Source organism: Peromyscus leucopus, chromosome 9 (assembly GCF_004664715.2).
Source record: "Peromyscus leucopus breed LL Stock chromosome 9, UCI_PerLeu_2.1, whole genome shotgun sequence".
NCBI lineage: Eukaryota > Metazoa > Chordata > Mammalia > Rodentia > Cricetidae > Peromyscus > Peromyscus leucopus.
In genome coordinates this window covers 111,468,034-111,494,466 of record NC_051070.1, presented here as the reverse complement: position 1 = coordinate 111,494,466, position 26,433 = coordinate 111,468,034, and the positions used below count along the sequence as shown (strand labels likewise).

General features: G+C 43.5%; 1 protein-coding gene across 4 annotated transcripts in view; it reads right to left on the bottom strand.

Moving 5' to 3' along the window:
- Cacna2d3 (calcium voltage-gated channel auxiliary subunit alpha2delta 3) overlaps positions 1-26,433 on the bottom strand; it is an 844,969-nt gene that overhangs the window by 252,960 nt on the left and 565,576 nt on the right. For all 4 annotated transcript variants that reach the window (XM_028882449.2, XM_028882447.2, XM_028882448.2 and 1 more), the window contains one exon: positions 21,007-21,140. In XM_028882449.2, coding sequence (XP_028738282.1) covers positions 21,007-21,140 — 134 coding nt within the window. The remainder of the gene's footprint in view (positions 1-21,006; positions 21,141-26,433) is intronic.

The following is a 26,433-nucleotide window of genomic DNA, read 5'->3' as shown; positions in this document are numbered from 1 at the left end:
GCCTCCAGGACAGAAATGGCATCTCTAACTTCCCAGCAGGCATTGTCAAGACTCTAGCACCTCCAGGAAGCAGCCTGTGGGGCCGGCCGGGTCCCACATCACAGCACAAACAGGGACGAGCAAATCAAAGACTGTGCGGCATCCTGTCTAAGAGTCTCCCATCCACACAGATTATGGGAGCTGAATTCCACCTGTCTGTTTAGTTATCCCATCTCCTTAGGCAAACTGCTCAATTTCCCTTATGCGGTCTCCACCATCCAGAAAATAGAGTTAATAAAATGCACCTAATGGGAGCTGAGACCGTTACACAGGTTCTGGGGTGTCCCACATTATTGAGGCTCTCGGCATTCTGGTTGACCTGATTGTATGGCTCAGGTAAGGCCTGCACTGGAGGGAAGGATGTGTCTGAGCATCATGCATCACTGCAGATTATCCATTCCCTGCTGGCTTCTTGATACACTGGAGTGCCACCATACAGCTGAAAACCAAGGCCGATCTCCATGTCACAGTTCCTTCTTGCTCTAGCTGTTTCCAAAGGCTACAGCTATAATGACTTCCAAAGCAATAAGGGGCAATAGCCTTGGTAGAATGCCATTTGATCTTTTTCAGCTGAAGCATGACACAGAGTTTCTGATAGGCACAGAGTAGGCACACCATTCAGATTAAACTCTTTGAGCCAAGGCAATCCTGGAAGGAAAGGGCATTCGTCGCCCCATCTCACCTGCCCCCTGCTATTTACTTATTTGTTTGTTTGGGTTTTTTTTTTTTTTTGGACAGTGTCAGAATTGGATGATCCTAAGTAAAAAGAAAAATCCATTCCATAATACTATATATGGAACATAAACAAAAGTATTCTGAATTGCTAGTTATTAATGACTAGCCTTTATCAAGCATTGGCTATGTGTTTGGCATAGCCCTGAGCAGTGCTCTGTTTTTTAAAGCTTACCAAGTACAGGAGATCAGCACCACTACCCCCATTTCAGAGAAAAAAGCCATAACACAGCAGTGTTCTACAGGATGGAAGTCACTGTGGAAGGCTTCAGGGCAGACAGCTTGATAGCAACATGAGTGATGACTTTGATCTATAAGGGTTCTAACTGCTTTCATCATTAACAGATGTCCTGAAGGCTGGAAAGATGGCTCAGTGGTTAAGTGCACTCAATGCTTTTGTACAGGACCGGGCTCAGTTCCCAGCACCTACATGGCAGCTCACAACTGTCTGTAACTCGTTTCAGGAGATCTGATGCCTCCTTCTGGCCTCTGTAAGAACTGCATGCACATGGCATACTTAAATGCATGCATGGAAAACACTCACACATAAGAATACATTAATCTAAGGAAAAATAAGAATAGACATTTTGCATAGTGTTTAAATTATTATCTCTGGCCAACCACAGAGGAGTTGTCAATGACTACTGCAGACATTAGAAATGATCTTTATGAGTAAAATAGAAGGTGTCTACTCTGGATTGGTTCAATAGCATTCAGAGGCATTGGCTTTCTCCACAAAAACCCACATAAGGACTTTGGTAGATCCGTCTGTGAGACTAGTGCTCCAGACATGTGCTTTAAATAGTCTTGACCTCAGCTGCAAGCTGGGACCCTCAGTCACCTGAGTCCAAACAGAGAACGACCTGATTTCTGCAGTAGATTCCTTTGCCCCTATGAAAGATGCCATCAGAACTCTCAAAAGGACAGAGAGCCTGGGCTTTTTTGAGCTTCTATAACGGGTGACTTTGGCATGTATGAGTAAATATGTATTTGTACAGATGTCAGAATTCTCCAGAGACTTGCTTTTAAGATAACCTGCTTATATTGTGAACAAGGACCTACAGCCTCACTGCTCACCATGAATGGGTACCAAAGAATAACAAAATGATTGACAGTTATCAGTCAGGGAACTGGTTTTTCTTCTTCACTGTAAGAACTTAATTTAAAAAAAAAAAAGGAAAACTATGACACTCTTGTGTCCAATGTGGAGACTGACTCTTGGCCTAGTAGGAGTCTGGAAATGAGCTAGGCCATCCTACATCTGGTCACACAAGAGCCTCCCTCTCTAATGGTGCTTTGTTAACAGTGGCCCCTCCCATTTGCTGACCAGTTGCAGACAGGGAAGGGGCAGTTGGGCTGAGAGAGACCACAAAGTGCACACATTCTGAGCCCTCCTCACTCATCCCTGTGTTGGATTATCATAACAAGAGAAGTGGGAAATGGACACATTTGATCTAGATTCCATAAAGTCTGGGGAAATCACTAGACCTTATAAAAATGCATGGCTCTGCCAGGCCAGCACAAGCTGCTGTGAATGTCGGCCTTGTGGCCAGGCAGCTGCCCTCCCTCAATGCTCCTCCACACGTTCAGCCACCAGTGTTCTTTTCCAAGTGCCTTCTTGTTTGCATTCAGATGTCCGTGGTTGAAAAAAAAAATCTGTTCTTAATAATATTAATAGTTAAGATTAAGATTATTTTAACCTCTAAATAACGTATGTTTAACAAAACCACAGCACTTTCTAAGTAGAAGAATGACCCACACATTTTCAAAACAAAATAAGCAAGCCTTTCATTTTTAAAGGAGTTTTTGAAGATGATACATTCTTGTTTTGTGTCCATTGTCACGCAGTGATCGATATTTCTTAACTCGAGAATTCTATGCCTTTGCATAACAGCAAAATAATGAGAAGCAGATTGTCAAGTGCTGTACAGGCAGAAAGCTGCCAAAAGCCTATGATTTCACCAGCCAGGCCCCGAGTATTCTGTTGCAAAAGTCATGATGCTAATTCATTAAGGATTTCCTTAGCATCTCCTGCAGGAAAGGCTCTTCCCTTCCATAGATAGTGGGCTTGCTGGGAACTTTCCTGTCCAGCCTAGCCCACAGTAATTAGCTTGGCCTAGATGAGGCCAGTAATTAAAAGCAGATAGCATTTATGTTTTGATGGAGAAATGAGTGCTAATGCTAAAGAGGTTTTATGGACCTAAATATTTTTTTTCCCAGCCTCCCCTAATATCAAGTTTCTTTGGAGTCCACCTAAATTAGAATGATGTTCTACCAAGAAAGAAAACATCACATTCCCCACTTCATCCACAAACCATATCTATAGCAAGAAAACCACCGTGAGGAACCTTTCCATCAGACGCAAGCACTCTAGCATAAACAATATGACTTAAGCAATCAGCTCCTCTCTTCACATCTGTGTCACTGCTGAAATTCTCTGTCCTTCCACATGAAATCAGGGACTGCCCCTCAGCAGCTGAAGATGCCATTCATACTAACCACTTTCTTCGGAGAGAATTTACCAGAAGGCACGGTTTTCAACCAGAAAGTCAAACACGACAATATTCTGAACAGTATTCTGAGTACCACCATCCACATTGTAGCCGATAGTCTGTATTACTTCTCCTCTTAATTTTGTGGGCTCATTATAAAATTACACACAGTGAGGAAAAGTGTTGTGCATAGTCTCATGCAATGAGTATTGAACAGAGAGACAGGTGACAACGAGCAAGCCTTGGGGAGTTAATACAAGGTATCAACCATGTGCCAGGCTTGAGTTCTACAGACAAAACACAGACTTTGTCCATAGTCCTCATGCTCTTGGGTGACAAAAACAAGAATAACTTTTTAAGAATGGGAAAATCCAAGCACTCTATTATTTATAACCAATCATCAAAGCCATAAGATGGAAACTCAAAGACAGATGGAGTGCCATTTCAGTAGAAGCACAGAGCCTTTATAAATGCTTCTCTCCCAAGGAGGGGATCTGAGCAAGGTGGCTTTCCAGCTGAGAAAGAAACATGTCCAAAACCCCAGCGGTGGGAAAGCATCCTGGAGTGTGAAGCAACAGATGAGTGACTGGTAAGGCTGATAGTCTTCAAGGGAAGACTAGCCCCAATAGTGGACTTCTGCTCACCATAGTAAGATACCTCAAGGCAACAGATAAAGCAGCAGATGAAAGGCCAGGAAATATAAAATCAATGCAAGGAATTATTTTCAAAAACTCCCTAGATACCCATTACATGCCTAACATCCAAATATGATTCCAACAGTGAAACTACTTAAAAAATGTTTTCTTTTAACAGTGAACAGAAGTGGGATCAATTTTCCTACAGCAATGACATGTCTGATAGAAAGCTACCTTGGCCACTCAGGATGCCACTGTCCTGGTTCTTCAAGGACAGGATGCGAAGTAAGACTTCTCATTGAGTTGGTGTATTGGACATGTAGTCATGCTGGGATGGGAAGCTGAACCTATTGATCTCACGTATTACAAAGATGGCCTTGAACAATGAGTGACATGCTCAAGGTAGTGATGGGAATGTTGCTATTCTTATTAACAGAATATTTCCAGATGTGTTTCAGCTTGTAAAGCTCCAGTCCATGAGATTCACACCCCCCTGGGGATGCATACACCCATGGCTCTTCACTGAGCACAGTGCAAGGAGCCAGACACCATCTTTCTCCTCAAGAAGCCTAAACACATGTAGACTTTCTGGGACAGTAGGAGTTCTTGAAAGTTTCCAGATACTTGAAAGAAATGATGAGCATAGTACTGTAGACCATAGTCTGGGAGAGGATGTCATGGGAGTAGAGGATCACAAAACTGAAAACACGGGACATGTACATGGGGTCCAGGTAAGGGGAGAGGAAGGCTGCTTCCTGAAGAAAGAACAGCATATGCAATGGTCTACGTCAGAGAGAGCACCAGGGTTGGCTCTTAAGAGCCTTATGGCTGTGAGCAGGACAGGGGTGGAAAGTAGGCCCCAATGGAGAAGGGCTGTGCTAAAGATCAGGCTGGAGTGAGCTACTACAGGCACCTGAAACACGGGCTTTAGGCTTGCCTAAAATCTGAGCCATGATCATCCTACTGTACTTTAAAGTCTCTAATTTATTACTTGGAATTAAAACCAGCTCAGGTGCAGCTTAGAGACATATTTTTCAGAGGTAGACAGACAGAAATGGTCTTCTACTTAGGTCTCTTGATGATCCGGTCCTATAAGGTACAAGGACAGTGCTGTCCACAAGCACCTTACTTGGGATACTATGGGAAATCCACCAACAGGAGGTACAGTTGAACCTGCCTTTCCCAAAGGAACATACAAGGCAAGTGCAGCTTAGCAACTGGCCACCTGAGAGAGAACGGAACTGTGCAGTGAGTTCTCCCCGCTGACTTCATCTTGGGCCTTCAGAGCAGAAATCAATGGCAAGTGTGTTCAGTAATTATTCCCAATGCCTTGAAAAGAAGTTGATGTTCCAGCAGCTTTGATTACAAATAATAGAAATTGATTTGAAAACATGTTCCTGTTTGCTTGAATTAACGACTGACTCTGCTCATCTTTTCCTTGGTCCAAAGAAGGAAGAATTTTCCCCAAGGAGCTGGCATTGAGCATTGTGTTTGGCTTGGACTGCTGACAGGAACGCACATCACCAGCAGAATGAGGTTAACGTTAAAAGGCACCTCCGATTGCCATATTGTTCACATGTTGGATCTGAAAGACCACAAAGGCGAGAAGACACAAAGCAGGGGGTTTCCCGGACTGTAAATAGGTTATGAGCCCAAGAGAGGTGACAAACTCTTATCTGTGGAGCCTCTGAGCCACGGTCTCACGGGGTGTCACATTTATCATTGCCACATCAGTTCTTACAGACGAAGAATAAGAGAATTAGATTATTCACATAGAGAAAATCCTAGAGACCACAAGAGACACGAATCTGGCAGCTGATATCAAGCCACAGGCTGATTCTCTGGGATTATTTTAATTGTTCTTCATGCCGGTAATAGGAGGAATGTGTTCGTTTTAGTCTAACCCATGTCAGAGCGTGCGAATCTATTCTGAGAAGATAATTCACCCAAATTCCTGAGCCCTGGTGGGGGGGGAGGAGTAGCAATACAGTTTGTGCTGTGGTTTCTGAAAATATTTCCCTCAATCCTCAGAAAGTGCAAGGGTGAGAGGCTTCTACCACCCATACAACAGTGGTAGCATGTGGGGGAAGGGAATAGCCGGGACGTCTGGAAGCAAGGAGAGAATTGGGGGGGACACCTGTTAGGAAAGTGCTTAGGTCCAGCTATACTCTAAGTTATTTTACATTGTATAAAAGAGTGGTTTGTTTTCCAGGCTGTGCATTGCCCTAGGAAACTGCTTTACAAGCAGTTTTTGAGTCCATCCTGGGGAGAAGGAGAAGTGTAGCCCTTGACTGGACCAAGAAACGGCACTATCTGTGAGGTGCCACCCATCTAGGGCAGATTGATAGACAAATTATCCCCAGGAATAGAAAGTGGCCACACACTATAAGCTCATTAGAACAAAACACAGGGATATGCAGGAGTCTTAAAATCATGTCAGGAAAACTAGACACAAGAACTTACTGAACACACTAGATGGACAAATCAGTGTCAGTCCCTCATAAAGTGATGGACACCTGACACTGGTGTGATGGCTCCACACATCTGATATCTGCTGTATGCCGCAAGAACCTAGGACACCCCAATATAGATTAGTTACCTCATTGACACAGACTACTCAACTGCCTGCCTGTCCTCCTGTGGGCCTGTGTGGACTTGGCCATGACCTACCTTTCCTGCCCCAGACCCACTTTCTGCACCCGCCTGGATCAGCCTTTCACCTTGGACCCTGCAGTCTTGTTCTCAGACCTAACACCAATGCACTCTTCTATCTGGGCTTTACCTCTGAACCCTTGGAACTCTGGTACTCTGCTCCAGCCACTTCAACTTGCATTTATTCTATAACACACACACACACACACACACACACACACACACACACACACGGAGGGAGGGGGGTAATAGAGAGACATAAGGAGAGAGGGAGGGAGGGAGGGTGTGTTATTGTGTCCTGTGTGGAATGAGTGTTAATGTTAGTAAATAATCTTGGAAGAAAAGACCATGCTCCATCTCAGCCAAGCCACAAGGTATGCAGAGTCTATGACAAATTGCTGTCATCAAACTTACTCAACCTTGTGACCTTATTCAGTAAATTCTGACATTACAGAAAGACACAAATGTGTGCTGGCACACAGCACTCAGGACAGTAGGGATAAAAAGAAGCAAGTGAGGAAAGCAGATATACTCATGTGGGTTGGAATCACACAGAACCTAGCTGGGCCATGACTTGCTCTAGTTTAGAGGGAAGCTCTGAGGTTTAGACATGCCAAGGCATTCAGATCCCCGGCATTTGCTCCCATTCACATCTTTCTGTGAAAGAATCTTTATCCACAGCCCTGGATCATCTGTTTCTACGGCAGGGTCTCTCCTGAGCCAGACCCGATGGGATGAACTCCACAAACCAGGGGCAACAGAGATTTACTCAGAAATGCCAACCCAGCAACACAAATACCAAATTCATGTCTATAGTGTTTGAACCAGGAGAACATAAAAAGCCAGGGATTGGAGATCAGGTCTTACCAGATTGACAGGGAAAGGAGGAGAAGTGATCTGGAGAGAGAAATACAGCAAAGACCTGAAGAAGAAAACACAGGGACAGAACGGCTCCAAACATAGCCAGCAGAGAGGCTGTTGTCTTGACAGTTTCCTGTCCAGAGTGGGTCTAATCCTTAAGGCAGTGCTCCTAATTAACAATAAATCTCACATTCTATGAATCCTGAAACCTACATCCAATGCTTCTGAGAGATGATACAAACACAGAGTCTCTAGTAATCAAGGAACATATTTAATAACTTTACTTATTTGGCTTCCTAGTAGAGACAGATACGGTGATACTTTATTTGTGCTGAAATGTGATTTTATTTGTATGTTAATAAATAAAGTTGCCTGGGGGGTCAAAGCTAATAGCAAGCCATTTAGCAGAACTCTGGTAGTGGATCGCCCTTAATCCCGATCACATGACAGGCAGATCTCTGTGTGTTCAAGGACAGCACCAGCATGGAGACACATGCCTTTAATCTCAATACCAACCATAGAGACCTGAAGGTCTGTACAGATAGGCAATGACGAGGAGGTCATGTGGTTGGGTTTAGAACCAATGAGAAGGCAGAACAGAAAGCCAATAAAAAGACAGACACACAGGAAGTAGGTCGCTTTCTGAGGGGAAGGAGGACAGCGAGGGGTAAGAAGGCAGTCTTGGTCTTAGCTCTTGGCTGCTGCTCTGACCTCTTGGGCTTTTAACTCTGCATTTGGCTCTGTGTTTCTTATTTAATAAAACTGTTCAGAATTACATCTACAGACAGATATAATTTCCATAGTCATATTTCCTAAGGGAATCCATCCAATACCTTGTAAGTACAAGGGTACATTGTATAGTTCAGGAACTGTGGGAATGGCTCAATGATTAAGAGTACTGATGTTCTTGCACTTTTGGTTCAATTCCCAGCTTGCAACTGTCTGTGAGTCCAGTTCCAAGGGATATGACCCCCCTCTTCTGACTACCATGGGCATCAGGTACACACAAGTGGTAGCCAAACACTCATAAATAAGAAAATATAAATAAGTAAATAAATCTTTCAAAAATGAAGCAGAGAATTTGACACTGCCATTATCAGAAGAAGACACACAATCACTTAAAACACCACTTGGGCTCTGCAGTGCCAAGACAGGGCCAAACAGTGCTTCAGAGTTTCTCTTGCCATTCTGAAGATAGCTTAGAAATGGGGTCTCCATGTTCCCAATACCCCAAAATCAATCACAGTAGTCCTGTACTCATGTGTTCTATAAATAAAGAGTTCACGGAAACATCTGAGTAAATAATGGTTTCCACTGCTTAAAATGTGGTACCATGATGAACTGATAAAATAATGATTTGGGCATGGATTGTTTGGGGCTTCTAGAGACAAATTCTTCTGCCGACTCTAACACTTCTCAGCCCTCCTTCCTATCCCAAATATCTTTTGGGACTGATTTCTTCCTACTCTGTGAGATTCAGGCCATCCATTAGTATTGCCATCTCATCCTGGTATGGAGATGTGAACCAAATAGGCCTGTGTATAAACTGATGCAGACGCTGGAAGAAAAAGGGCTATGGGAATAATGGATATCACTGTCAGAATCAGGAGTCAGTACAGGAATTGAGGCAAAAGGAGTCAAAAACAATCAAAATAATAACAAGACTGATCTCTGAAACTAGTCATACTTCAGGAGAGAACTGCAAAGACAGCATGGATCTAAGAACCAACATTTTCAACGCTACTTGAGTTAGAAATTGACATGTGGCATCGAAATGCTAAACAACTCCATGTTGCAGGGTGTGGTTGTTTGAAGTGAAATTGGCTCCCATAATCTCACAGGGAGTGGCACTATTAGGAAGTATGGCCTTGTTGAAGTAGGTGTGGTCTTGTTGGAGGAAGTGTGTTGCTGGGGGGGGGATGTCTTTGAGGTCTCTTCTGCTCAAGTTTCACTCAGTGTGATACAGACCATTACCTATGGATCAAGATGTAGAACTCTCAGCTACTTCTCCAGCACCATGTCTGCCTGTCGGCTGCCATATCCTGCCATGATGATAACAGACTGAACCTCTGAACTGTAAGTGAGCCACCCCAATTTATAAGAGTTGCTGTGGTCATGGTGTCTCTTCACAGAAATAGAAATCCTAAGACAGAAGTTGGTACCAGGGACTGGGGTATTGCTGTGAAAGGCCTGACCATGTTTTTGTTTACAGGAATTTGGACTTTGGTACTTAGGGTTATAAAAACAGGGGAGTGCTTTAAGCACTGTTTAATGGGCCATACTAGTAGGAACATGGAAGACAATGGTGCTGGTAATGATTTGAACTGTTGGACACTGAATCAAGAGGTTTCAAAGGAGAAGAATTTTAGTATGTTGCCTAGAGATCATTCTTATGATATTCTGGTGAAGAATGTTGTTGCCTTTTGCCCTTGTCCAAAAAGTTTGCCCGAAGCTAAAGTAAAAAGTTTTGATTAATTCCCTTGGCAGAAGAAATATCAAAAGAGCCTAGTATAGACTCTGTTGTGTGGTTATTAGTGTTAACTCTAATGAAGATATATAATGAAAAAGAGCAAGCTAAGCAAGAAAAATATTGGAGGGGAAAAGGAGAACCAGCAAGTGGAACGGGGCTTAATGCTGTATTCAAGGAGATAAAGAGATTAGGAAATGAAATAAAGGGAGTGGTGACCCCAGGACAGGATCCCACCCAGCTAAGTTCCCAACTTGTGAAAAGGAATTAAAGAAAAGCTTAGAGCGGGGTGTGGTGGTGCACTCCTTTAATCCAAGCACTGGGAAGGCAGAGGATGGCAGATCTCCGAGTTTGAGGCAAGCCTGGTCTACAGACCCAGTTTCAGAACAACTAAGCTTAGGCAGTGAAGAAACCATGGGAAACAGAAAGCTGATGAAGATGTAATCGAAAAGGGGGCCACGTTCCAGCCCCAGCAAGCAGTAGAATTTGGCAGCTTTGGCCACATGGTTCTGGATTTAGAGTTAAGGATAGAAGAAATGGGTTATGGAATTTGTCTCTATGCCTAAGGAAAGCCTTTGAGGCCAGGCAAATGTCTGGGGTGTCCCTAAATGGAGGCCTAAAGAGGCTACTGCATGAAGCTGTGAAATTGAAGCCTGGGTTGCCTTGGAGACCCCAAGATGCTGGAGTGCCAGAGTTGTTGTCTCCTGCTGAGGAGAGCTGCTAACAGAATGGAACCAGCCCAAGAGGAAGATGTGTGTTGCAGTTAACAAAGATGAAAGGAGCTGGAGATCTGAAGAGTGTTTTGATATCAGACATGGAGATGCAGAGTTTGGAGTTTGCTCAGCTGGTTTTCAGTCTTGCTTTGGTCCAGTATTTCCTCACTGTGCTCCCTTTCCTACATTTTGGAACAGCAATGTATGTCCTGTGCCATTATATGTTGGAAGTATGTAATCTGCCTTTTGATTTTGATTTTATATGGGATTAAAATTAAGAGATTGCATAAATCTCAGAAGAGACTTTGAATTTTGGACTTTTAAACATTATTAAGACTGTAATAGACTATGGGGATTTCTGAAGTTGAACTAAATGCATTTTGCATTATGATATGGTTACAAGCTTATGGGGGTCAGGGAGTGGAATGTGGTAGTTTGAATGTAAATGGCCACCATAATCTCAAAGGGAGTGGCACTATTAGGAAGTGTGTAGTTTTGGGGGAGGGCTTTGAGGTCTCTTTTCCTCAAGCTTCACTCAGTGTGATACAGGCTATTTTCTGTTGCCTGTAAGATGTAGGACTCTTTTTTTGGTTTTTGTTTGTTTTTGAGACAGTTTCTCTGTGTAGCTTTGGAGCCTTTCCTAGAACTCACTCTATAGCCCAGGCTGGCCTTGAACTCACAGAGATGTGCCTGCCTCTCCCTCCTGAGTGCTGGGATTAAAGGTGTATGCCACCACTGCCTGGCAAGATGTAGCACTCTTAGCTACTTCTCCAGCACCATGTCTGCCAGCATGCTGCCATGTCCCACCATGATGATAACGGACTGAGCCTCTGAAACTGTGAGTGATCCATCTCAATTAAATGTTTTCTTTATAAGAGTTACCATGGCTATTGTGTCTTCTCACAACAATAAAAACCTAAGTAAGACACAGGGTAACCAGGCCTTACTGGTTTTGTCCATTTCTGCATGTTGGAGGACAGAGGCTGGCCTGTCACTATCAACAGGTGCATGTCTTGGAACCACAATCTCTTCAACAACAATAAACACTTGAAGTCTGAAAGGTGCTTTCATTTTCAGCCCTAAGCCTCTCTGGTATTGACCAGCATTCATATAGAGTTTATATCTTTTCTAAAGTTAAATTTATACCAGTGATTGATAGTCTCATAATAATCTTATAACACCAACTCCAAAGAAAAAAATAAACTAGGCTCTGAAAGATAAATAAAATCCCAACAGCAATAACAATAAAAAGGATTTAAAAGAGAAATCTAGTACCAAGTAGAAGAGGAAAATATTTGGGTGGCTATAAATGGTTCCCTAAATCAGGAACACACATCAGCATCTACTGCAAAAAAATAATAATTATAATAGTAATCTGTTTTGATGGAAATAAAGTACTATAATATTTATAGTCTGTGCCAGAGTTATAATGACTGTGGGGCCAGAAGTGAAGTGTCACAGCATGCTCCACATGTTTTTAACACGGTTTCTAAAGGCTCTGGAGGCTATTAAATTTAATGAACCCATCTGCTATGAAATAGAGGTCCCAACGTAATCAGCTTCCTCCATGCCAAGTAATGCAGATGGCAGACTCTGTTCCACAACCCAGCAGGACGGTTTATGTTTCTCCTTACGTGTCTCTCTGTCCCGATGATTGCAACTTCTTTGATATGCAGTGGTGTCTTGGGAAAATACTGTAAATTCCATTTCCAACCTCCAACAACTTCCTTACGATGGCTTTGACACCCCTGAGTAATTGCTCTTAGGCAGTAAGAAGTTGTAGCTTAAAGCAATCACCCAGATGACTCCTCAATGGCCGAGGTGCCATTCCTAGATGGGAAGCTAAAACGAATGTGCAATATATCAAACCCAAAGCATTTTCTCCAAGTTGGACTGAGTGGGGGGTGAGGAGGAGGGATACAGGTCCAATTTGCCAATGCAAGTAAATAGGTCTGAAGTTCCTGCAGATTGCCTACTGAATTGCATTGCCAGCAAACGGGAGGGACGGGAGGGCTGGGTAATGAATTCTCATTATTTTAAATGGTCACATTCCCACTGTTTTTGAAAGATTTCTTTGCTTCCCTTCTGTGTATCACCAAGATCTGTGCAAACTCCCCTGGAGAGGTTTATCAGAGTGTGGATGCTTCCTAGGTTTGATGCTGCCTCTGCCCTACATGGCAAGTTGGGTAGCTTTCCCGAGCTGATTAAGACTCAACTGCAAAATGCAAGTGATTTGCTTACAAAATGGAACAAATTCCGCTCGTAATGATTTTTCGCTCTGCACCTCCAAGATAATGGCTCTGCATGACTCGTGTTCAGATGAGAAGCCTGTGAATTCCAGAATTCTGGTGTTTGCTGTTTTGCCAATTAATACATGAGATCTTATTATATTAAACATAATTAATGTTGTTAACATTCATTCATTTATTTGGTCTTCACCAGGAAAGCAAATTGAATAGAGCAGCTATGGCAGACATAGAATATTTAATCAGACTGGCAGCAAGAAGCCAGGAGGAGGAGTCACGAAAAGAGCTTTGTCATTCTGATACTAGAGCCAGGCTTGGGAAATGCAACCTGCGGCCACAAGTGCAGGAATCCAAACCAGGCTCTGCTCATAGTCCAGTATTTCCCAGAACTTGTCCAGACTTAGGTCACCATGAGTCAATGTGCAATGAATAAAAAAGAAAGAGCTACACTCAGAGGCTGCTGTGAACCATTCTGTCAACTGTTGTCCATTATATAACTATATCTGTTGATGCTGGGTGTTCGGTACAGTGCCTAGTGAGTCAAGCAGACAGGAATTCCTTTCACCTTAACAGCTAAATCAGGTAAATAAGGAGAAAGAAGATGTAAGGTCATAGTAAGTAAACTTAAGGGGTCAAGTGCTCTGATTTACCAGACAATTAACAAGTGCCAACTTCCTGTGGACTTGGTGGAAATGATATTAATCAATAGGGTCAAGGGTTTTCTGCTTCAAAAGGAGTGAAAAAAACCTTTCACATCACAGCATAATAAAAACAACCAGGCTGCTGGAAGTCCATGGAGAACTGAAAGATTGTAGAAGAATGGACAGCCTCCCTGGTCTGAGAGTTTGTAGGATAAGACATGGCTGGATTTCCTCCTGGTATTATTGTCTCTTCTCAACCCAGAGCACAGAAATGGAGAAGTTGCTGTGGTAGGCAGTATTCTAAACTGGTTCCTAGGACTTCTGCTCCCAACAAGCACATCCCTGTAAAATCCAATGCCCTTGAGAATGGGCAGGAAAGAATGTCACTTCCACAATCAAATTATCAAAACATTGACTGAATTAATGAAAGAGAAGCTAGCCTGGTGAACTGAATTTAATGGGAGAAGCCATTAAGGGGAGGTTGAGCACAGAAAGATAAATTCTGCTGGTCTGGACCCATGGTAGTTCATGTGACTATAGCAGCACTGTGAGAAGGAATTGCAGGTGGCCTCTGAGTATGATCTCCAGGTGGTAAGAAAAATAAGACCTCAGTCCCACAACTGCAAGCAATGGAATTCTACCCCAAACCTGACCATCTGCCCCATCCTAGGAAAGAACTCTGTGCTATAGGTGAGAGCCACTGGACAGCTCCTAATTAACTGTGGTCCCGTGTGCTCCAGAGAAGATGGTCAGCCACAGGAATCTCAAGACCATTCTCTGCACTGTTTAAAGCAGTTAAATGCATGGTTATTTGCTACCTGGCCATGGGAAACTAACACAGCTATGTGGTGATGCTGAGCTGGAGAAGAAAGGATGGATGAAGAGAACGCAAGAAGTAAGGGACCCCAGGACAGAGGAGAGGATAGGTAACAGTCCCATCCTGAAAAGATAGTCCTGAGAGCCAACCTGGAAGGCAGGTTTCATTTCCATCTTATAGGGGCAACTAGCCAGGTGGCAGAACTAATATGGACTATGTGTGTGTGTGTGTGTGTGTGTGTGTGTGTGTGTGTGTGTGTGTGTATGACACCCAGGTTTCCATTTTAACTCCACATTCAGAGTTCTTAGCTCAAGACCTAAGATAGATTTTTATGCATAGATAAATACATCAAAGAGTTTTATGTCAACAACCCCACCAGAGTTAAGAGATATCAAGAAGGGGTTGATTGCCTGTCACAGTAGCAAGTGCTCATTATTGCAAACTGAGTTACATAAGGTCAGTGTGACACTGGATTGTCCTGGATGGATGGGTTAGGATAGAATGGCAGTCATTTTGAAGCCATCAATATATTAGACAATACTAATCAGAGGTGGGCTTTACTGACCTCCTCCATGTTTCTCAAGTCAATCAGGGTCAATCATTACCGGCCGTGAGGAGCTCAAAGCATGCTGAACTCCAGCTGCACATTTAGGGGATTCCAAAGTTGGTGGGATAATCTTAGAACTCTGACTCTACAGATGAATCCAGAATGTAAATCCTGTATTGACCCCAATGTATAAATGTTGAGATTGTTTGGTTTGGGTACATGTTTGTGTTTGTGTTTGAGCTGCAGGATCTAGGCCTAGAGGACTTATCTGAGAAGACTGGGGTTTCTTGGTCAAAGGCACTTGATGGGGTCACAGTACCCACTCCCTCCCTCACCCACAGAGCTGGTAAACATTCAGCCACATAGGCAAAGGCCCAAGAGACCTGTCTACATCTCCAAGGTGAGAAGGCCTCCCAGCAGTTCCTACTCAGGAACTTAGCAAATACATCATAGCAGATGCTAGGGAAGCCAAGACGCTGAGCTATCATTTGGGGCTCACCAAATCCTGCGTGTGGAGGTGGGGACATGTAGCTCTGTCATCTTGCCACATAGAGCTTACTCAGTAATGAGCCATGGTGGTTGAGGCACAGAGTATTAATTCCAAATGGAGCGTAAAACTTCAGAGTATTCCTTATGCAACTGCTTTCCCAGGCAAGCCTTAGGTCACCCGCCTTTCTTCTGCCGTCAAGGGTTGTGTATGTGGAAAAATCTCAAGTGGCAGTGGGGTCTCCATGAGCTTCAGGTTATGTTCCCAGCCAGAGAAACCGACCTGAGCACCATGTCCTCTTCCTTGGGTATATAGAGTTCATCTGCTTCTCATTGGTGATGCTAATTTATTTCACTGACCCACTCAAGATGTTGTTGGGACTTGCCCTCTGAACAAGTATACTAGAGAGCAGTCATGGGGTCCTACTGTTTAGGTACAATTTGTTTCCTTACAATTAGTTTTAAAAAAAAAAAAATCTCTGGAGAAGCACTTTGAGACAATAAAAATGTCCTTCTCATCATCAGACTCTCAGCTTGGATTTCCAATCCACTGATGATGTTGGCTCTAAATGAGTTGGGAGGTCCTAAACATCCATGGCTGCAGGCAGAATGGTGACTCTCCAGCTCCTTACCTTGTCACTTGCTTCTTGGCATGGCACGATGGATCACACTCCCCTCCCTAGGTGGTTTATCTGATGTTTGTTCATCATCAGTAAGAATACATGGATTGCTGCTTCATCCGCAGGCTGTAGTCTATCACTGTTATACACTGTTCTGAGTTCAACCCGTCCCGGGTGTGATCAACATGAGACCCTTATTGTTTTTAATATCTCCTTATTTTCTGGTATAAAATAGTCCATGTTTTCTTTATTCAGAAGAAAAAGGCATACCCCAGTCCTGGAATGAGCAACTTCTCCAAGGGATCCTGGTTCTTTTTCCAGGGAGAGGATCTGGCTCCTGGATAGATTTAATGCTGTGTGGGTACTTCTGAGTCTAGCCTCTCTCAGTGAACATAGCTGGAATTGCATTCTGCAGCTTTTGACCTAGTCTAAATCCACCTGCCTTGTCTTGAAGGATTCCCATGTGTTCACTTCCAACATCCTCCCAACACAGACGAAGAATTGCTCATCACTACAAATGATGCTAAGTAAATTTAAATGTATTTTTAGTATTCTCCTTAGAATTAAAAGTCATACTAAGCATTTCATTAAAAATTTAATAATGTATATTACCACTGTCTCAAAGATTAATTCAAAAGGTTAGTTGTGCTTTCTTTTCCCCACTGAGTAAATTTGCTATTTAATTGAAATAGAATTGTTTTTGTTTTTAACTTGTTGGCACTCCATTTTTCTTCCATTCTTATTTCTTCATGGTTATAATTTTAATGTTTGAATACACAGAATACATGCCTTCAAAACGCAAACTCTATGCATGCACACACACTCACAAATAAATATATGTAATGTAAGTTGGATTTTTGTGTTGGTGTGGTTTGATTTTTTTTGTTGTTGTTGTTATTTTAAATATGAGCTGGCCAGATGGCTCAGCAGGGAAAGGTACTTGTTGCCAAGTCTGATGTCCCAAGTTGGAAAAGGACCAACTCCTGCAAATTGTCCTCTGACCTCCACACATGTGATATGGCACATATACTCCCTGCCACACCACACACACACACACACACACACACACACACACACACACGTATGCACACACTAAATGTAACAATTTTTAAAGTCGAAACTAGGCTAGAGATAGAGCTCAGTAGGTAAAGTGCTCATTGTGCAAGTACAAAGACCCGAGTTCAGCTTCCTAGAAACCACATAAAGCTAGACTCAGTAGTGCATATCTGTAACCCAAGCACTTCTACAATAAGATAGGCAGAAATAGGAAAATCCCCAGACTCTTACAGGCTTGCTAGCCTGGAGTAGTCAGTGGCAAGAACAAATGACCCCAACTCAAACAAGGTGAAAGGTCAGGACTGCCAGAACAAATGACCCTGACTCAAACAAGGTGAAAGGTCAGGACTGCACTTGAGATTAAAGATTGCTCTCTCACTGTCACGTGTGTGCTCTCGCATGCATGCACCTGCACCCATTCACACTCTCACACCTACATACATAAATAGCATACACACATGCAGAGATACAACAAAACAGAAATCAGAACTATGCAGAAAGGGATGCGCGTTGGTCTCGCCAGCCTGCCTTCTCATTTCTTACAGGTAAGCAATTCCATGCATGCATGGACTTCACACTTCTGTTTGTACATGTGGAACTTCTCCCTCAGCCTTCTGTCCTATAGAGCATGCCCCCTAGAAGACTCACTCTTGTATTTTGTTCACTTTTCTTAGCAGTATCTCCTGCTACTATATAAACACTCTATGCTGAGAAGCGGAGATCATGCTCACTTTTTTTTGCCAATAGTCCATGGCTCACACAATCAATCTTTAATGTTTCAGGAGTCAGACAATTTCCAACATTTGGAAAGTTCTAGTGAACAAAGGTCTGCACATGCTTTTGTCTTGATGGAGAGGTATCTTCATGGTTCCAAGTATGACTGCTGGGCCAAGGGCAAATGAATACCCCTCCCCCATAGAGAACATCCCACTCTACGTTTCCATAGCGATCTCTGGAAGGTCTCCCTTGCTGGCATCCTCACCAACAGAGTGCCTGGCTAAGTTTCTAATTTCTACCACCTTGCTGTTGCAAAATGGTATCTCATCACACTTAAGTTTGCATTTTTCTTACTATGGGCAAAAGTGTATATCTTTTTCATATTAACATCCATTTACACTAAACTTAATAGAAGAGAAAGTAGGAAGTACTCTTGAATGCATTGGCACTGGAGACAACTTCCTAAATATAACACCAACAGCACAGACCCTGAGCACAACAATTAATAAATGGGACCTCTTGAAACTGAGAAGCTTTTGCAGGGTGAAAGACACGGTCAATAAGACAAAAAGACCATCCCTACAGAATGGGAAAAGATCTTCACCAACCCCACATCTGACAGAGGATTGATCTCCAATGTATATAAAGAACTAACTCAAGAAACTAGACATCAAAATACTAAACAATTCAATTAAAAATGGGCTAAAGAGCTAAACAGAGAATTCACAAAACAAGATTCACAAATGGCTCAAAGACATTTAAAGAAATGCTCAACATCCTTAATCATCAGAGAAATGCAAATCAAAACAACTCTGAGATACCACCTTACACCTGTCAGAATGGCCATGATCAAAAACACTAATAACAGACAATATTGGAGAGGATGTGGAGCAAAAGGAACATTCCTCCACTGTTGGTGGGAATGCAAGCTTGTACAACCACTACGGAAATCAGTATGGCGGTTTCTCAGAAAATTAGGAACTACCTCAAGACCCAGCCATCCCACTCTTGGGCATATACCCAAGGAATGCTGACTCATACCACAAAGATACATGCTCAACTATGTTCATAGCAGCACTATTTGTAATAGCCAGAACCTGGAAACAACCTAGATGCCTGTCAACTGAAGAATGTATTAAGAAAATGTGGTACATATACACAATGGAGTACTACTCAGCAGAGAAAAACAATGACAGCATGAAATTTGCAGGCAAATGGATGGAACTAGAAAAAAATCATCCTGAGTGAGGTAACCAAAACCTAGAAGGACAAACATGGTATGTTCTCACTCATAAGTGGATTCTAGATATAAAGTAAAGAACAATCAGACTGCAACCCACAGAACCATGGAGGCTATATATAGCATGGGGGACCCTAGGATGATTGTGGCTTATAATAAGTTTTGGTTTTACTCAATTACTGAGCAAGCCTCAATGAAACATTTCACTATTAAGATAAGAATTTATACTGTATCAAGCTGATAATAGAAAAATAAATAAATTAATTTTAAAAAATAAAGCCATTTTGTTACTTTTGAGATTTGTCTATGTCCTCTGCTAATTCCTTTTCCTATAGAAATCTTGGAAGAGTCTCAATTTTTCAATGTTTTAGTACATTATGGATTTGTTTATGTTTGTGAGTGAGGATGGGGTCATGTCATGGTGCCAAGTGTGGAGGTCCGAGGATAACCCATGATAATTAGTTCTCTTTTTACCTTGTAGGTGCTGGGGATCAAACTCAGGGCATCAGGTTTGGTGGCAAGAGCCTTTACCTACCGAGCCATTGTGTCAGTCAGTCCCTCGACTTTTAAACTGTTCTTTATCTTTTGAAATCATGGCCTAGCTCTGCTAAGATGAGGTCATACACTAAGTTCCCATAGGTCATCAGGCTGTTTATGGGCCTCTCTGCTCTATTAATCCGTCCAAGTTCAAGCATCATATGCTTTAACTTCGATTCTATTACTATATTTTTATATTGAGAAATTAAAACCACCAATCAACCTGGATGTCCAGAGTTGGCAGGATAAACTACAGAGTAGTTTGGACTTCAGCATCAGCTAGACACACTCTTGTCCTTTGCTCCTGGTTTCTCTGCCTCACTTAACCACAAGTAAGAAGAGAAGGCACTAGGACTATTGAGGTTGTTGTCACTGGTTTCAACATGGTGTCACATTAAACATGACAGCCTAGCTATTTTGTTTCTACAGTTTAGAATCGAACTGGGATCTAACTCCCAAACTGACAAAAGATCACTGTCACCAGCAACCAGAAAGAGCTTCCCAGCCCCCACCCCTCATCTTCAGGCAACTTTCTGAGAATAGACATCCTTCTGACCCAGGAGTTACGGTCCGATCCGTGTCTTGAAGGTCCCACTGTGTTCTTGGAGGCTGGGGTGGGGAGAGCCATTGTGGCCTGGATGTGTCAGGGTGTCCCTAGTTTGGTTCTCGTGTATTGTTACTGTCCCGTGTGTGCCTGCAGTCACCAGAAATACAGCAAGAACAAGAACAGGCGTGCCCAGAGAGCGGAAAGTATGCCCAGGGCAGCCATGGAGACCACTACAGAACACAGCTGTGTCTGTGCTGCCGTGATTAATGGATGTGAATCCCAACAAAACTGAGGGCAGAGCAGTCCTGCGAGAACATTTACAATCAATAAATGAAACACGCCACTCCCATCAGACTCATTATCACTCTGAAAAATCACCCTGAAATTATACAAAAACACAGCCGTGGGATGATTACTGGATGGCTGGCAAAGCCCTGCCTTTTAAGCACATACTGGAATCCAACTTTTCAGGAGCCCGTGATCAGCGTTCACAGAACCTCCCTTATAGAATCCCACCTAATCACATTTTTTTGCCTGTCTATGGGAGGAAAATGTAATTGCATCCTTGGTGGTGGCCCCCATTTGTTATCACAGTGGGTTTCAGTCGCATCTTCAACTGAGAACTAAAGATCCATCATGAGGACTGGGCCTCACACACGGCAAAGGCTGAGTCCATCATCATGCTCCTCATCACTTCCTCATGCAGGAATGTGAACATATGTGGGATATGGGGAAGTCACAAACAAAAAGGGAGAGTGGTTGATACCTTCAGAGGTGCAGGTCACTTTTGCTTGCTGAGGTGAACAATATCAATTGTATCTACAATCTGGGACAGTGCTGCTAAAGCCCATAACTAATGGAGAATGATATGATGGCTCGTCTCTGGAATGAACACAAGAACACTCTTGCACTGAAATGAAAGGGTGAACCCAGCCTCTCCCCAGGGTTCCCGTAGACTCACAGTGCTGTCGATGTATGCTTCTGTCCACACCACATCATGCTCCTGGTCAATGACTTTGGGTCGGCTGAGCACATGGAGGTATTCCATGACATTTTCCTGCACATCAGCCAAGGTGGAGATCTGGGTGAAAAATCCTGCCAAAAGGAGAGCGGGGCTTAGAAACACACAGAGGAGCATGCATCAGGGAACACACATTGGCCTGAGCCCAAATTCCCTTCTCCATCATTATGAAGTGTTGGATCTCATTCCTCCCTCTTGGAGTGAGCTGTATCCTCATTGACAGACTATCGTCACCAAAAGGAATAAACTTAAATTAACCCACACAGAAACAGTTGTTGTTGACTGTTTGAAGGCTATCCCCCAGGCTTTGTTATGGACTTGGAAATCAAAGTCTCACTCCAGGCAATCCTGTCCTTCCCACATTAGTGAACATATTTCCAAGGAGAAAACAATAAATCACAAAATTAAAAGAGATCCCATTATTATAATTATAATATAATAGTAGTGAGTAATGTACTAAAAAGTTTGCTCATCCCTTGACAGATAGTATCATATATTCTTTTTTGTTTTGTTTTGTTTTTGAGACAGGTTTACTATAACCATATCACTCTGACTGGCTTTGAACTTGTAGCAATTTTCCTGCTTCATCCTCCTGGATGTTGAGCTGGCATGGTTCTCATTTATTCTTAATAGAGGGTGATTACTATTGTGTAATGATAATGTGACTGAATCGGACTAAGGACTCATGTTTTGCCCTTGTTCCACCAGCACCCAGTGGAAATTACAGCAAAGCGCACAGGCTGTGGGGTTCTTGGTTTTACTCGTTCCTTTGTGTCTCTTGGTTGGTACCCATTACTTCGATGGGGTTTTACCCTGGGTATGCTGGAGGCTGGAATTCCAGATCCTACTTTAATGTGACTCTCAGACTGAGAGGCCTGCTTTCTATGCAACAGAAAACGTTCTAAGCATGCAATAGTTCTACAGGTGAAGTTGTCTGCTTGACCTTGAGTTCAGGGCACTTCAACCTGGGGTCCGGTGAGCTTTGCTGCAGGCTGGGAGGTTTAGAAGAGAGCACTGGGCACAGGCCTGGCTCACCCAGAGGAAGCCATTTGTTTCAAGTCTGTGTGGAAAGCTTTCTTAGTGGAATGGACAGGATGGGCAAGGCACTGTCTTGGGCCATGAAGATAGGAGGAAAAAAACCACAAAATAGCATAGTCACCATTAAGTTAAGACATACTAGGGATAGCAAATCAAGTCTGGCTATACTGAGCCAGGGTCTCTGGAGCTGAACACTGAAGGATAAGGGGGGAATAGTAGGGAGCAGATGACTGAGAAGTATGCCTAGCAAAGCAAATAATACAAGGGAAGCATCTAGATTATGGAGAATTAGGCCCCTTCTGGGACGTGAAAATAGCTCAGAATGGCCCTGATTTTAGAGCTTAACAGAGAGCAGAAATGACCCAAAGAGACAGGCCCAGCAAAGCACAGGAAAGAATTGAGATCTTGTCCTAAAGCAGGTGCTTATGGAAGCGCTTAAAGCTGGGGACACAGTAGAGACACAGATTCATGCTGCTGCTTCTTGTCACTAAGTTAAGGATCCATTCCTACTTATCAGATAAATCAGAGATGACTTAAAGGGACTCTAAAGTCAGATCTGCTGCAATGCTTGCACAGCCATGGTAGACTTCCCTTGTGTCTGAACCAAGCACATGGTAGGGAGACATCAGCCCTTCCACTGTGCGGGATGGGCTGGACCCTCCAAGAACACTTCTAAACAAAGGCCAGCTGGTTTGAATTTGATGTGCCAGTTCCAAACAGGTTGGGCCCATGTGGCTTCTGGGTTCCTGATGACAGCGCTGCACAGTCCTAATTAGTATGCATTAGCACTCCCACCTGCCCCCCTCCTGTAACCATGGCTATCTCAGGAAACAGAGCCCCAAAGAAGAAGTGGGGATGCCTGTTATGGCATGAGATCCCAGAACAGGACTTGTGAGTTCTCCTGGAGGTCTGACACCATCCACCCTCACATAGACCTATTGGTATGTGTCTCCTAAGTGGTCCAGCTGAGACGCATGGCTGGCAAGAAATGCTTTGTAAGGCACTGTTAGAGGACAAGGAGCATAGCATGCCTTACTCACCAGGAGCCATCTCTCCATGCCAGGAAGCTATAATCTACTTTGAAATAAGAAAGAAAATATTTAATATCTCTGCTAGCAGCTAAACCCTGGGTTCTGAGTGAAGAACCTTGGAACACAGTACAAGCTAAAGAGGGGGGTCACCTTTGTCAATTTGGTGGTTGTGGATCTGGATGGAGATGCTTGGATGAGCATTTTCGCTGTGGACATGTTCCTGTGAAGATAGTCTGTCTTAGAAGGGTTCTTCCATTGCCTCTCTTTTCACATCTAAGCCTCAAAACCAACATTTGATGCTCTCTGATTTAGGTTTTCCAAAACAAGGCCAAGAGAAGAAAGGAGACGGATGTGTATGTGAGGGAAGATGAAGGACACAGCTCATCAGTTTAGAGAGTGAGATTTGAAGGGTGTCCATCATACGTTTAGAAAGGACTGCACTGAGAAATGACCCTCCTTCAGCCTTGTTTATCACAGTCCAAGTCCAAATGTTACAACAAGCTCACTTCCCAGAGCTTCAGAACTGCAGTCAGCCATTTACCTGACAGCTCTGTGGATGAACTCAGGAACCCAGGATAAAATCCAAAAGGCATACCCTTGGCTTCCCTCTCCAAGCCCCTGCCTCCAAGCCCCATTAGTCTTCCCCCAGCCCAGTTAGGCCCACAGCAGAAGGAACCCCCTAGACCCTCTCCCCATTGCCACTCCCTGCTCCACCCTGGTCCCATATCTAACTCACCAGCGTGTTTTCTGGTCCAGTCTCTAAAACACACCTAAGATTAATGTTCCCTCCTTCAGCACTTTAACTCCACTCCAAGATTCCAGGGTATGTAGTAAAAGTACATCTGCAGCCTCCCCATGACTCCCTCCCCTCATGGAGGCTTGAGGACCATCTGAAAGTATAACGTGTTCTTTCATCTAGCTGATGATGACAGCTTCCACACAGAGGTAGAACGAAATCTGAATGTCTTACTCTGACCTCCAAGAGCCTTTCTCCATTGACCCCTTTCTTCCTGTAATCCCTGCACCCTGTGCTGACCTTTAGTTAACCTTTCTCCTGCTCTCCGATGCTGACCTGGCTCTGATCCTTCCATCCTAGCCTGCCTTTTCACGTTCTGCTCATTCTCCCGGGACACTCTTACCTAGCTTCCCAACAAGGATCCATTTTATCACCGATGGGCTGGTGATGGGTTGGTTGGGGGAGTCTCTCCCTGACTGACTGACCCACCGGAAGTCACTTTCTCTCTCTGCATCTTGCTTCGGTGTCTTGAGAACACTCAGTCTAGCCGGACTCTGACTTGCTTGCTTACTCTGTCTGCTGTTCCTGGGATGTTAGTACAATGACACATGATGAGAACTGGTGCTTGTCTGGTTGGGAGACACCTTCCCAGAATGGGAACCATGCACAAGCCTTCACTGGCATCTTCACGGACTCACGTTGCTCCTCTGCCTTGGGACTCCTGGCAGCCCACCTCGGGTGCTCATTACAGAAGGGGCAAAGAGAAGCGCTTGGCCCAGACCAACTTGAGTCCAGGTTTATTGGACTCCAAGGCCTTTATTCTCAATCTAGAAGATGCTCTCTCTTACCAAAATAGAAAAGGACGATGGGCTTCTCTTAACTCTTCCCCAGGGTGACTCCAGTGGGTCAATGGTGTTTTATAGCTGGGGAAGATGAGGCTAAAAATGGGCAAACACAGGGCTGCCCTTCAATGTTGCTGGCAATAATTAGTACCATCATACAATCCCAGGGCACAGTTTCAATACGATAAACAGAAATACAAGTCTATAAAAGGTACTAAAAGCTGAAATTATATATATGTGCACACACACACACACACACATTCATGCTGCAAAAGCTTACACAATTTTGGTCCCAGTCCATTAGAACTTGAAACCTCTCTGAAAGAGTCTTTTCTTGTTTTAAATGTGTTTCTGTATGGTTTAGCTAACAAATGCATGCTATAGTTAACAAATGATGGATAGTAGGAAGGAGCTTAGGGTTGAGATCTTTGGCTGAAACCATAGACACCTCCCTCAGTTCCCTTCTGTATTCTCTGAGCTGGCTACCTCCCCTCCTGCCCCCTTCTTTTTGCTTCCTAGTGAATTCTAGCTCTTGAATGTTTATTCTTGTCTCTAATGTGCCTTTTTGAACTTCATATATCATGTAAGAAAACAGACTCAGCAATCATTCAGTAATTACTGAGTAATTAATGCTGAAATTAGCCACCTATTACAAATGGTCCTGCTCATTTTTCTCTAGAACATCAATTTATTTGCCTTGTTCCCTCGTAGCATTCCTTCTGTGAACTCTAGGTTACAACTGCTCAGTGTGATAAACCATATGCAGCCCAATACTTTGTATTCCTGTGATTTTACCCTGGCTTCAACATGTTTTCAAAACCTCTTGCTTAGACTGCCTTGCCATAGACAAAGGTCCCCTGTTACACTTTATAGTAATGTGAGATGCCAGAGCCCCTAGAGTGTGCCTATGTGAGCAGCCCCTGATCTCGATCTCATATGGCCGGGTTCTGGTTCTACCACTGAGGTGCTATGTTGTTGTGATGGAGCCGTTTCCAGAGTGTGACAAGATCATCACCATCATGAAGCAGAGCTGCTGTGGTGACCTACCCACAATATAATCATGGCCAGAGCATGGTACTGGTGATAAGCCTGTTAGCATTCCCTCCTTGAAGGAGTGGGGAGGACCATCAGACCCTCATCTGGATGTTAGTCATGGCTCCCTCTTGTCCCCAATACGTATGTGGTCTTGGAGAGTGCTAGAATCTACAGGGAGTAGAAGGTTGACTGTGGGTTAGGACTCCAATGGTGCAGTTTTTCATACAACCCACAGTGTGTGTGTGTGTGTGTGTGTGTGTGTGTGTGTGTGTGTGTGTGTGTCAGGAGCTAGGTAGGAGTGAGGAGTAGTTTTCCACGATGCAATCCTCTGACTCATCATGCTCCTTTAAGTAACTCCAATAGCCTTTTGGGTCGTTAAATGAACATAGGTCAAATAATTTCTTTGGTCAGTACAATCTCTCTATTTCAGGTGAACACACTTCTCTTTATGTCTCCCCTGGAAGTCATGCACCATAGGTATAGTTCCTTCACAAATTTCCAAAGATTCTCCAACCTCTTACGTATGATAGGCTGAAACCCAGAGAGCCTCTGTCTAGGGGTTCTCTCTTTACAAATAAAGGTGTTTATAACATGTACCCCCTAGTGATTCTATGAGGGTTTATAGAGATGGGCCAGGTAACTACTGTGGGTCTTACCTGGTGCAGAAAGCAGCCAGTTGCCCTTA